General features: G+C 34.9%; 1 protein-coding gene across 4 annotated transcripts in view; it reads right to left on the bottom strand.

Annotated features, from left to right (window-relative positions):
• Positions 1-7,079: 7,079 nt before the first annotated feature.
• Positions 7,080-14,482, bottom strand: part of LOC132697907 (heterogeneous nuclear ribonucleoprotein C-like 1) — a 445,425-nt gene continuing 438,022 nt past the window's right edge. For all 4 annotated transcript variants that reach the window (XM_060663660.1, XM_060663658.1, XM_060663659.1 and 1 more), the window contains 2 exons: positions 9,986-10,144; positions 7,080-8,739 (listed from right to left, as the gene is read on the bottom strand). In XM_060663660.1, coding sequence (XP_060519643.1) covers positions 8,566-8,739; positions 9,986-10,144 — 333 coding nt within the window. In that variant the 3' untranslated portion in view covers positions 7,080-8,565. The remainder of the gene's footprint in view (positions 8,740-9,985; positions 10,145-14,482) is intronic.

Raw genomic sequence — 14,482 nt, 5'->3', positions numbered from 1 at the left:
TGCAGTAATGCCAAAGCGGTTGGCAGTGGGCTTTTAGGTGCTGAGTAGCCGCAGCATCTTGAGTGTCCAGGAGTCACTTACTTTTTAAAAGTTGACTTCAGTTGGTGCTTGCCAAGGTGAAAGAGTATTCCTAGTATAGAATATTGAGTTTCTTCATGTCTTTTGTCTTGGCAAAGGTACTATAGGTATCAAGGCATAGTTTGTCTATGAACATTTAGTTACAACCGTTCGAATACTAGATAAACATATTTCACTTTGTTTGAAATTTTGTATTGTCACCTATAAACACCAATAGCCCGTTCTGAAAAGGATTAAGGGAGTTTCTCATACAACTTTATTAGTGAACGGTTTTTAAGATTTCTGAGCACATTTCTGATCTTCGGCGTCACGATTTGGACACCTTGGGAAATTATTTATTCCTACAAATAAACATAATCTGCAACTTTCTCTTAGCAGAATAAGACTTCTCTAAATCTAGTAGAGATTTTTCTTTACGCCTTCCTAAGAAACTTAAACCATGAAATGAACTACATTTACACTTGTTTGGTAAAGGTATTTAAAAAATGTGACATCCTATGTGACATCCGTTACAAGTAAAACGAGCTACCCGAAAAACGAAAGGGCCAGCGAAAATTTAATCGCTTTAATCCGAAAGTATGAGTTTGCATGCAAAAACGGCGAGACCATGCATTTTTAAACACAGTGAAAATCGTCGACATGGATACGCACTCCCAAGTGCTAAAATACGAAAAAACCCGAATAGCGTATAACGAGGAACGGACAATTAACTGGATATTTATTTATTTACAAGTGAAAATGGAAAACGAAAATGGTTAACGGATATCTGGAAAAAGGAAATTGTTGTCCAAGTGTCCAATTTTGGATCGTTTAGCTGTTAATTCTGGATTTATGACGGTATTATCAAAACAATATGCTTTATAGACCGGTTACCACTAGTATGTAAGTGGTTAGAAAAAAGGAGGATATTATTTACCTCCTCATTGTGAGAAACTTCATTTGACCGAGATTGGATAAGATTCTCTTGTATTTGAAGTCCTCTTTTCGTCCTTGCTTCCCTCATCCCACTTAACAGATTTGTAATACTAACAAAGTCTAGAATCGGGTGATGTATTCCACGGTCTTAGATTTTATGACCTCTGTCTTGTTGTCTGGCTACTGTCGACGGATTTTTTTGGCATTTTTTTTAGGGCTTTTGGGCTCTTTCGCTGTACTCTTTGTACTTCCATAGTGCGGTGATGTTAATGTTCCTGTGGTGGATTTCTTGGCCTAGGGACCCGCCTTTTCGTTGTAGAGTAACTCTGTTATTTTCAGCTAGTTTTTTAATATATTAAAGCTCTTCAGAACAAGATTGAAATGTATTTCGCGTATGTGGAAATGGGAATTATTCTTTTTGTATATTTCCCTCGCTCGGGCGAATACTATTATTTCTGTTGATTCAACCAGAAATGTACTATACGGAGCCCTCCCAAACTCAGTGACACACAAACTTTTTGCATAGGGTCCGACTATTATTACAGTGGCGTTTGCTTCTCGCTTAACAGGGATCCAGAGATCCTAGGAATGTATGAGATCTGTCGGACCTTCTACAGAATTTCAGACTCACATAAAACGTGCAATGAGGTTTCATCCTTCCCGGTCAACACAGAAATTGCAAATCGCCTGAGTTATTGGCGCTTTTTCTGGTTCCTCCATCGATACGTTTTGAATAAGAGATTTTTTGATATGAGTTATTTTTTCCTTGTACACAATTCCGGTAGAACTAATGTTTCTCCGGCGAATTTCTCGGGTAAATCATCCGCCTCTTGGTTTTCTTCTCTGCTTTGGAGTACTGGTCCCGGTCTAGTATTCTATAAGTTTTTTTAACATATTGAAGCATTACAGAATAAGTTTGAAAAGTATTTTATTTGTGTAAATATAGATCCTCTCTTCCTTCTTGGTAGTATTTATTCACCTTGAGTGGTGTGTGTGACCTCATGAAATCAAAACATTATCGTAGTCATGGCTGCTAGCACCACCCGCAGATTGCACGACTATATTTTACCTTACCTTGTAGGGTATATTTCATATTATGTGCTGAATTATTTCCGATCAACAGCATTACTATTTTAAAATTTTAAAAAACTTAACAGCGTCGCGTGTAGAGTTCGCGGATTATTAATAATAGGAATGGCGCCCTAATCTCAACCGCATATTGTTGTATTTTTCTACCTCCATCAAGTTTTAATAACTTGCATCGTTATGACACTTTTAACAAGTTCCGGTTTTATACGGGCCAGACGCTTTCATAAAATTTATTAAAACATTCTTTTGTGGATTTTTATAGAAATTTTGTAGCCAGAAATTGAAGTTTTAGGGCAAGCGTGGGAGCGGCATTTCCTTTATGCTTGACTGCCCCGTTGATTTTTAACAAATTGCGTTTGAATGCTCTGGAGAATAGGATATCGCGCGATACAAGTTTTTAAAATTTGCGTGTGACACTTTACTGTTTCAATAGTTTTAGCGCTAAGCTATGGCGGGAAAGAAAAACATATAAATTGGACAGACATATATCAACAAGTACAGACATGTGTACGAGTTTTCAAGTCCACACTCTAGTGGAATAAGATAAATATTAAAAGAGCAAAAATATTTTACACAACTATATAATGACGATGATTAACTTTTTAAGAAGGACGTAAGAAAAACCAGATAGAACGTGAAAAAAAGGAATGAATGATTCAATGAGAGATGGAGAGGGACAAATTTTTCAGTCTCCACTCTGAAGAACAGAAATTTTACGACCCCTAACCAGTTCGTTCAGAGCTGTTTTCGACACTTAAGAGAATGTCTAATGAGAAATCAAATAGTATGTGAGGTATTTAATGGTAATTAATGGTTATAGCCAAAGTTGTCAACACAAGTGAGAAACCCATATCTTATAACTAGCATCTGGTAGAATTCTTGAAACTTTTAACAGAGTTTCGAGTTGATAGAGAGATTGGTGATCATTTATTGAAAGAATCAGAGATTCGATCTATAGGAATTTATGTATAATTTTTTTATTAAAAAAAGGGTGTCAATAGAGCGGCTCCTGCTTTGACCCCGTTGTTGTTGTATTGTTGTCCTAATTTTGTAACAATGTTTTAAAATAAATAATTACACACAACATAATGAGTGTGGAAAAAACTAGGGAATCATGAAGAGTTTAATTCTACAACCAACAAAAGAAGACGTGGCTGAAGTTAGATTTGGATTTGGATTCGGATTTGCGATTATTACAGTGGACCAGTTGATTATTTACCTAAATTAAAAGCACTTACCTAAAAAAAAAATATTCAATGTTGCTATTCCTTTTCTGCTCGCGTCACCAGAAATAATAATTTAATTAATATTTCGCAATCTCTAAAAAGTTGTCCCAGATGTTCAACCAGACCATTGAAGAGCTTCAAAATGATGTACTACTCAACCACCTTGAAACGGTCGGGAAGATATAAAACTACCCCCAATTATTAGATGCCCTAAAATTAGTGTTCAAATGGTAGTCGTATTTAAAATATTAGGTTGCACATCCTGTTTAAGTTTTATTGCTATGGCATAATAATTATTGCTCCTAATCCCGAAACGATTCAAATAATGTTTTCTTTAAATTGGACACCCTGTTTCTCTAAACGGTATCAAGTACAGAATTTAGTCCACTGTCGAATATTAGCGTTCCCTATACTGGAAATATTTTAGAATGAAACATAATATGCAATTGTTATTAATCCCACAAATGTGCGCAAATATTGTCCCTGAAAACTTTAAATGAACAGCTAAATAAATGTAAAAATGAAAAGTACAAATAAAATTAAGAAAGTTTCCTGAATATCGCGGTTATCCATGATCGATGGATGTGCTTTGTGGGTCAATTTCGAGTCAAAAACCAAATCTCTACTTTGATAATGGTGAACTTTACGGTCTAATTCAATATTTGAGACAACGTCAGGGTTTTTTGAGTTTCCGAAATAAAAAAATAACGAATATCTGGTTATTTCACTATCGGGGGTAGTTATATATCTTCCCGACCATTTCAAGCTGGTTCAGTAGTACATCATTTTGAAGCTCTACTTAGTTGCTTTTAAATGGTTTAATTCAATATCTGGGACAACGCCAGAGTTTTTTGAGATTGCGAAATAAATGAAAGGAATATTTGGTTATTTCATTATTGGGGATATATCTTCCCTACCGTTTCAAGGTGGTTGAGTAGCAACATCATTTCGAAGCTCTCCTAAGTGGCTCTTAAATGATCGAATTCAATATCTGGAACAACGTCAGGTTTTTTTTGGGATTGCGAAATAAATATAACCGATATTTGGTTACTTCATTATTGGGAGTAGTTTTATATCTTTCCAAGCGTTTCAAGGTGGCTTAAATTATTATTTGGCGTGATTCGAACGGAAAATGGTTTATTTTCTGTATAGCAACATTGGATATAGTTTTTGGGAGTTCCCTTACAATATGTCCGTGCTTACTTTGCCGGCATTTCCACTAGGAATACGTTTTTTTTTAATTAAGGTCAATAACAAACTGGTCCACTATAATATTCGCAAATCCGAATTCAAATCAGCTAGAAAAAGGATAAAAGTCACGGAATATTCAATGAGACGCAGAGTAAATGAAACTTGAAGAGGTACAATATTCGGCTGATAAAGAATTAGGGCTGAGATACTATTCATTCTTTGATATGGGTAACTTAAAAAAAATCTCTAAAATATTCAGTAAGTGGATTAAAAGACAGTTACAGGCAGAAAGAACTCTTTATGAACCTAAAAAAATTGGATAAAATAAAAATTCTTCCCTAGATTTTTGCCTTTTCCGACGTCCGACGTTATCAAATAAAATTCGTTAAACATCCGGAGGTCTGTTATTTAAATAATTAGCTCGGGTGGTGTCGGGGATGAAACATCGAAAACGATGAGAATACAGAGCGCGGTAATGACGGCCCAATCACGGATGATTGATGCTTGTTGTTGTTTGATAAAACCGCCTAGTGTTGTGTTTTGTAACTTTCCGCCGAAACAGAGATTTATTAACCCTTTAGACAACCCTGGCGCTTGCCGCTTGTTGCTGTTTAAACGAATTTATAGTCAACCCCGTTTCGGTTCTGTGCAAATTTGATAAAGACCGATTGGGGATTGCGATAAAGTTTCGTGAACCGTGAACATCGTGTTGTATTTAAGGGAAGCAGATCTGTTTTTCGTACATCCAAAGCAAATATTTATACCTTGCGGTGGCGTAAACAATAACGTAGAATAAATTATTGACACTGGGAGTCAACGGCCAAGCGGAAAATAATGGAATACTTAACCATTGGTGCTCTTAATAGGTGGTCTCGATAGTGGCATAGGATGGGTTCTTTGGGAAAGCTGCACGACCTAGTTGTAATTTATCTAGTTTAGGGAAAGCTAATTCCTGCTATCATTAAATGTGGTATTGTTCTGCAGAGTGGAAAGGATACCCACTCCAATATGTCTTCTCTGTTGAGATTGGCGACCACCATTCTTCTTTTTTGCTTTGAGCCTTGTGAATCAGACTGTTTCCGCTGTATGTGTCCACTTTCTTATATTTCTGAGTCACGATTTCTTTTTTCTTATTCTTGGTGGCGCATGGTGTGTTCGTGGTAGGCCGTTTTCCTAATTCTTTCCCGGAATTTATGAGTTGGATGTTTTACAGTAAGAGAGGATACAATTCATGTTTAATGCCCAATTTACACTTTTATCAATAACAAGTGTATGTTTGTAGTGCTAGTAACCGATCATTCAATTGAGTAATGATTAGTGTAGTGTTGGGGCTAGTCAAATGACCATGGTCAATTGACCCCTTCTTAGTTGACTAGTCAAATTTGATCAACATGTTTTAAATAAAATCTTGCCATTGCAGAGTGTCGACTATCATTATTTAATAATAATATGTATTTTATAATAAATTATTCTGCGTTTGTGATATCCAATTAACCTTCAATGAATAGCTGAATACAATTCTTGGCGTCTCGGGGAATCCCAATAAAAATATCGTCTCCATTTAATTAGAACGACGCGACGCGACGGTGACGTAATGCCCAATATAAATAAATGTAAATAAATAAATATAAATTTCATTTTAATTTTAAAATTATTTCGGTCAATTGGTGCGTCAGTTCTACAACGCTAATTAAGTGACAAATGCTGACAATACTTAATATATAATATAATCGTCTGACTCTAACAGTTGTACTTGAGTGTAAATCGACTCATATCAAAACTGGGTTTAAACTTTCTTTAAATGAAACACCCTATATATCTTTTCTTTTAATATGTCGACATTTTTTTAGATTTTAATATATATTGTCCTACACCTTGGGAATGAATAATTATTACGTTTGCGCAAAAGTATATCTGTAAAGAATCACTCATATTTCAGGTTTCTCAACAATTTAGTATACCTACATAGTTTAAAAACCGCGACAAGCTCTTAACTAACGTAAAATATTTTTCAAGGGAACTGTAATACTTTTTACAAAACTTCTGGATTCCTCCTGCATCGGTTTTTGTCGCGTCGAATTTAGAGCTTCAGTCAAGCTCTGAAGAAGCCAACAGGATGATTGGAGAAACGTGAAAGTTCGAGTCAACAAAAACCGACGGCGGAGGAATCCAGAAGTTTTGTAAAAATATAGTATATCATTATATATTATAAGATAATATATATTAAATAATAATAAATCTAATAGAAAACCTAAATTTACAATTTATTTGCAGCTTGAGGATTCCAAGAAACGAAATTTAACAAATGAATATATATATTTTTGAAATTCTGTCTATTTAATCATTCATCTTAATGTTATTAACTTTTTTCAAAAAATCCGAAAAAATGAACAATTTTTGCTAGCATCTTAAGACGACCAAGCGCATCGTCCTGGTAGGTCGGAATATTATTTCTCACCACATTATGGTGTACATTTTTTTTTAAATAAACCTGGAGAAAATGTCAATACTTTGTTATAAGTTTTTACACAACTGGAGCAGGAGATCAGGTGAGTAATAAAAAGTGAATTATAATGGAGGACATTTATTTATAGATATCTACTACATGATAATAGTTACACATATATTAAAAGTAAAGAGCGGCAAATACCGTGAAACTTAAGCTTTTTATGATGTGCTGGAAAATAATTGCTTCAAATGAAAATAATCTACCTCTTTAACAGACACAAAAAGCCAAACCGGTCGTGGACTTTCCAGAATCACACAGTATAAAAAAATACTGCACTTTGTTTCAATAAGTTTTGAAAAAAAAGCATTTAGCACTTTAACACAGATTTTGTAAAATGCCACTTCACACAACTGGGATCTATAAGAAATATTTTTGGTTGGTTGACAGAAAGATGACAATTTTTAACTAGACCCCTTTTGCGCATAAAATTTGAGGACAATTAAAAACTGTACACCTTTTCCAATAGGTAAACTGAAAATTATATGCAAAACATTGTTAGTTATAGTCAAGCGCGATGTTGAAATAAATCAAGTTTAATTGTTTGTGGTTAATAATCGTAATAATGTGTAAAATGTTTGGTCTTGTAAGCATATTTCCTAGAGATCTGTTAGCACACTACAATTTGTATCATGTTACTGCCAATTAGGGCTTTAACGAAATTCGCTACGCCGATTAACTGGGTATGCATTTAATATTTCGTTAAAAGCAGAACGTGGCAGTTGCAAGGTACCCTTCGTAAAATAGTTATTAATTTAAAATTTCTCTAATGGCCCTAAACACTACGCAATTTGTTCGATACAGCTAATGCTCTCTCGACACTAATCAAGTTTATATAAGAAACGTATTTTCTTAAAAGTTACTATAATTTGTAAACCTAAATATGATTTGTTTTTGTTTCTATATATGTTTATGATATGTCAAATTGTTTTTTTATTAATTTACACACAATATATACATTAGTACCAAATATTACATCATGTTAACGTACTAAATAGAAATTGTTCAACGTACGGCAACAATAAACCAACTTAATTAATTTCTATCGATTTGTTCATAATTTAGTTATTTATACTATATTTTACAAAATAATCATTTTATATTCTAGTTACGATATTTTTTTTTTGCTTGATTTCCGCTAATAATTTTGATATAATAGAAACTGATATCAACAAATGATTATTACGTTAGTTCGTCATAATGAGAGGCATTATTAACACAATTTTGTTTTGTTTTGCCTAATTAGTGAGGGATCGTTTTGTGGCGTATTATGTGTATGTAAACAAGCAACGATCAATGAAACCTAAGCAAAACAAAACAAATGTTATCGACAGAAGAAAAAGTTGTAACAAAGACCCTACTAACCAAATTTGAAAGGATAACTTTAGTTTTCACAGATACTCGGTGCATTCTAACTCAATAACAACATTAATCTTTTGTTAGCAGTTTTCAATTCAAAAAATCTGCACGATCACAATAAAAAAAATTCATATTATCTCAAGGAAGGCTCTGCCAATTAAACTATACGTCAACCTGTCAATTTCAGGTTAGGCAACATCTCTAGTAAGCTTCGCGTTCCAACTTGGGACTAAGACTGGTCTGGGGCTTCCATGGATCGCTATTTTCTGTATGCGGTGCCACAGCGGCCAGCGGCGGCGGTGACGAACCTGGTTGAGATGCTGGGGTGCTCACCACGCTTAAGGCATGCATGATGCAGGTTTTGGCAGTTGCAGCCTAGCAATAAGATACAGTAGGTTTTTACTACATTTCCATCAGTATCATTTTTTTTATAATAACGCTTATTTACCAATTAAATTAAAAAGCAAAAATCATGAAAAAGATGGATAAAGAAGTACTTAAAATTTTATTTCTTGTGTTTTTGTGTAAATATAGACACTACGAAGGTTTAGGGATATCTGTATATACGAGGTGTGTTCAAAAATAAGGTGATTTCTAGATTTTATCAAAAAGTATTTATTTACTCATCAACATGAATATTGCTCCCTTCAAAGTAATCTCCACCCAGATATAATACACTTTTGACAACGTTTCTTCCAATCCTCGAAGCACTTCTGGTAAGCACTTTCTAGTATAGCCTTGAGTTCTTCCGGCGATTTTTTCTTTATCTCCTCAAACGTTCCAAAGCTGGGTTTTTTGAGATTTGGGAACAGGAAAAAGTCGCAGGCGGCCATATCCGGTCAATATGGTGGCTGAGGCATGATTTTGGTTTTGGCCAAAAAGACACAAGCAACGATGAGCAGGGCTATGCTAAATCCATGAATTGTTTACTGACCGTACATTATTGTGGTAAGAACTCTTGATATACTACGTCACGATAATCCAAGAAAACAGTAAGCAAAACGTTGACATTTGATCTAATTTGACGTGCTTTTTTCGGTCTTGGCGATTCTAAGTTCCTCCATTGGAACGGCTGGGCTTTCGTTCCGACATAATAACCATTTACCCATGATTTCACTTCCTTAACGCTTTCATCAGTTATTGACACGCTGTGGGGTTCAGAGCGAGGTTTGTCATCGGCGTCTTCTCATCCATCTTGGAACAGCTTGTACCACTTACAACATTTTTTTTGCTCAAAGTGCATTCACCATATGCCATTGACAACATTCCAAGTGTTTTGCAGCACAGTATTCAATTTTTTAAACAAAATTTTATGCATATCGCCGAGCACACAAAACACGTCTAAGGCTTCTGTTTATTTGTTACTCAGTTTTAGGTCATTAAGAAAAGAAGCACCGAATCATCATATATAAAAATATGTTTAGACCATTGTATATATGTATATATGTCATATTGAATGTAAAGCTGTTTCTATATTTTTTCGTTTATATTAGTTATAGTTAAAAAGCACTGCAAACTATTGATTTTAAAATGGTCGTCACTTTCACTTGGTTTGAGAGTGAGTCGGTCATAATTCTGATGCAAATGAGGCAGAAGGGTACAAAGTGATAATATTAGTTACCTGATGGTGTTCTACGTCCATGAGCTCTTCTAATTCCTTATCGTTGCGTGAGTTTGCTGAGTCTGGCGTTCCGGTTAAGGCATCCCGTCCATTTTCTAAAAAGTCGTTCTCTCCGACATCACCGTCAGTGTCATCCTCTAAAACTGTGGTCGATTTGTCCTGAAATGAAAATTGAGGCCTGATTCTAACCTATTTAAAAACAAAAATACTTTAATAGTACATTATACAGCACGCTTGATAAATGTTACTTTAGTCACGACTAAGATCAGAGTGCTGTTGAGAGAGTGTTTAATAAACGAGTGACTGAATAGGTTTATCAACGTCTTACATACTATCTAGTTTAGCAGTAGCAAATAAGTTTTATAAGAGAAAGCGCTGTTTATAGCAGCACTTTTAAACTGTGAATAAAGAACCTTCTCCAAGTTAGTTTAACCGTCCATCTTCACACATATAAGAGAAAGGTGATGCAACTGTATTCCGTATTGCAAATTTTAATTGCAATTCTTTTCATTTTATTAATATTTAAATGACAAATGTGCGGTTCCAAACTGCTAATTTTTAATAGGTCTAGGTTACACTTAGGTTAAAGCCTTCGGTGAGTTTCCAAAAATAAATCTGAGCGTCTAAAGTTAGCCTTTCATTGCTCACAGACCAAAAACAGAGATTCAGTCACCTTCACTTTTTAAACACCCGCCTGATGACCGTTTAGAAGACGTTTATTTTATGTTTTTAAGTATGGTGCTGCCATCTATTAAATAAAACAGATCTGGAAAATATTTATATTTAACTTAATTTACATCGTTGAACAAATTATTAAGAAAATGCATAAAGGATATTTTCCTCAATATTTTATGAGAAATACAATAAATTCTATTTTCATTTAAATTAATGGATATATGCTAAAAACACATTTTTTGAGAACAAATAAAATAATGATACATATAAACTTAAATTTATTTCATTTTAATTGTTTAATTTAATAATTTATTTTTTTAAACAAACATTTTTATGAACAAGCACATGTAAAAAAATCAGAGGGTGATTTAAAAGTATCATTGACTGATCAGCGCGTAATTGGATATTTTGCACTACAGAGTAGAGCTGTAGTCGCGTTTTCTAAAAATACCCACATTTAAATTAGCAACGTGTGAATAAAGTATTATATTTTTGCATAGAATTTTTAAAATGCTTAATTTAATGTTTTCTTTTTTTTGCTAAAATCATTCACTCAGTCAATAAATCAACAAAACACAATAAAATAAAAGTTTTGTGCAAATGTTGGTTTCAAAACAGCAGTGAGAATGTTTTGAGTGAAAAAACTTAATATGGAAGATGTTTTTACTCGAACTGTGAGACTATTCCTTTTTGTAATTGTTAATGTTTGATGCTATAAGATGGGTGGTAGAGTTCTCCGGACGACCTACCGTTTTTACAAACTTTTATGCTATTGACTTCGCAATGGTAATGTAGGTAATGTATTTATGACACAATGTGAAATAAAGTTGACTATTATATTATTATGATATTATGATATTATATTGTTAGTCACTTGCGATATCCAGCGATGAAGCAGTTAAGATTGTGATCGACGACGTAATAATAGTTGATGATGAAGATTCGTCAAATTCAAATGGATCAAAGACTCGGACACATTTGCCGGTTGCTGCCAAAGTTATAATGTTAAATGTGTTTCTGTTTCTGAAATCGACATCTGGGGAACGTGGAGCTATAAAATTAACATCCGAGATGACTAAAACACCGTATGCCACAGCACGTGCCAAAGTTGTGAATGGTGTCCAAGAAAGAAAAACGCGGAAACATCATGGTTTCCCAAAAAGTATACTTGACATGCACCAGTGAGACGGTTGATATATATGAAGAGTTGCGTAGTGATTGAAACATTGATTGCCAAGAGTTTGCGTGCTTTCGTACGAAGAATTAGTTTTTATTACAAAACCACTAACAAGAGACGAGTTTTGATGGAATCACGAATATCGCAGTGGAGAGCAACATATTTGACAGAAACCCAAGAAATTAGTGCTAAAAACGTCCACATCACATATTTAGATGAGACCTGGTTTAATAGCCACCAATACCGTCAAGAAAGGATGGACTGATGGTAACAGCAGGAAATGTTCGTTTGATGTGCCAGTTTCGCGGGCAAACGAATTATCATACTACACGCGGTCTCCGAAGCTGGTTGGGTAGATAACGCTTTGCTTTCTGCAAAAGATGTCAAAGAAGCTAAGGTTCGCTACCACGAAAACATCAGAGCAGGCATATTTGAAAAATGGTTTCCTGAATAATTGCCATGACAACGCCAGCTACCATTGTGCACAAGCGAAAAAATACCGAATTCGTCATAGACCAAAGAAGTCATTCAAATTTTTTTGCTTGAAAATGATATGTATTTTGAAAATTCCTACACAAAGAAGCAGTTATTAAGACGGGGGAATTCAAAGTTGACCGTCTTCCACCAGATTAATTTGCAATTTTAATTCGATGGAACTGATGTGGGGCAGCTGAAACCCAGTTTAAGAAGAAACAATACCTCGCCGAAGTTTAGTTCTGGGGCAATAGAATTAATTAGAAGTGAAGTAGAAAAATTATCTGCTCCTAGTTGAAAAAAATGTGTAGAACATGTCATCGAAGAAGAAAATGTTTACAGACGTTGACTAGTGGCAGAATTAATCGTTAGTGTAGCTAAATAGCTAAATTTATTTCTTCATTTATATTTATAATAAGCATTTCAAAGTAAGAATAGATTTTTCACTGCATGGGCTAATAATAATCGAGGAATCTCACCGATGAAGCTACACAAATCCGCCAACTTTCAGCATTTGTATGAACGAAGTACCGAAGTACGGTTCTGGAACGTCATTGTGGAATTGCGAATCTATTTGTTGAGGGTTGCAAAGAGAAACCCAAGAGAGGTACGCCAGCGGTTAAACCTTCATAAAAATTTGCTAAAGTTAAATACCGGATTATGTCTTAAAAACGGTATACTGTTTGGAGAACTCTATGCGTATTAAATTTGGCCGATATTCTTTAAGAACAACGAGACGTTAAAACGCGAACGCGTGCTTCCCTTAGAAAGCAAAAGCTACGTAGTAATTTTCGCGTTCGAATTTCTGACAGCTGAGCATCAGCTTTTCAAATAGAAATATCACGTGACGATTACCGTAATTACCGAAATTGTTTCAATTCCCGAACGACTGACGAGACGGAATTTAACTTTTGACGATATGACACGACACGCGAAAACGCGACCCTTTCAGCTTTCTTCTTTCCGTGGGAGTTTTGCCCCGGATGGCTTTATTACCTTTTATTGAACAGTCGAAGGCGCAGAATTCGTGCCGATCCCCCGCATAACGTCACTAATTGGTTGAGTTGCGATATTTCCCATTTCCCCTGCCATTTTATTGCTCCCCGCCAGCCTTTCAATTGTTATTTATTTATAGAAAGTGGAGGAATCACGCGAACCGTATCGAGGCCCCACAAAAGGACCTGCTTGGCGGGAAGAAAATGAGCCGCGAGAGACTCATCGACTTTACGCTTTATTGGCCCGGCCGATCGGTTTCGTTAAAATGCAGCTTCGAATTATCATTTCATACGAAATATGCAACGTGGGTTCTAAAAAAAGCCCTAGTGTAATGTTTAATTTAATTTAAATTTGCTATTATATTGTGACGAGCTAGTAGAATGAGCTGAGACCGACCCTGCCCGATTGTCCCCTACCTCTCACCAGTAAGCAGCACTGAACGGAATTTGATCAAAGTCACCGCTTCTAATGTTTCACCCTTATTCCGAGCAGGCGTTGCGTTTTGTAAACAAACGTAACAATATAGAACAAGGTAGGAAGAGTCACTCGCTACCGACTCCCAGAACAATTTTTATTATCGTTCTATGGCACTTTGTGGCACTTATCGTAGTATCATAATACGTATCGCGCATCGATCAGATAACTGGGTGTTTCATTGTGGGGTGGGTGTTTAATTAATAATAATAATTTGAATGATATACAATACAACAATAACAAGATAACATTTTGACAAAAAGGCGAGATTCAGTCTACTAAAGATTAGTATACTGTTCTATCTGACCCGATAAAAGAGAGAAAAAAAAGTACGTGAATTTCAATTTTATAAGTTATAACTTAAACAAAAAAAAAAGATTGGCGAAAATCAAACACAAAGTAAAATATTTCATTACATGTAGCGTACACAGTTACCCAGAAATTTCCTTAATGTGCTTATCCAGTAGTCTCTGAAAAAGGTTAGTTTTCAAGCCTTTTAGGTTGCTTAAATTTTTGATTTTATTTAGCAAATTATTTAAACATGAAACAATATTATATGAAAAAGAGCGTTTAAAAATTTCAGTTGCATGCATTGGCGGAGTAAGCGTTTCCTTAAATCGTAGATAACTTATTTTATTAAAAAGGTATGGAGGAGACTTTCTACTTAGTATTTTTGAATATAAAACGGCAGAATGAAGAAA

Source organism: Cylas formicarius, unplaced genomic scaffold (assembly GCF_029955315.1).
Source record: "Cylas formicarius isolate icCylForm1 unplaced genomic scaffold, icCylForm1.1 PGA_scaffold_2__14_contigs__length_35257938, whole genome shotgun sequence".
Classification (NCBI taxonomy): Eukaryota; Metazoa; Arthropoda; class Insecta; order Coleoptera; family Brentidae; genus Cylas; species Cylas formicarius.
The sequence above is the reverse complement of the archived record's forward strand: the minus strand, read 5'-3'. Positions and strand labels throughout refer to the sequence as shown.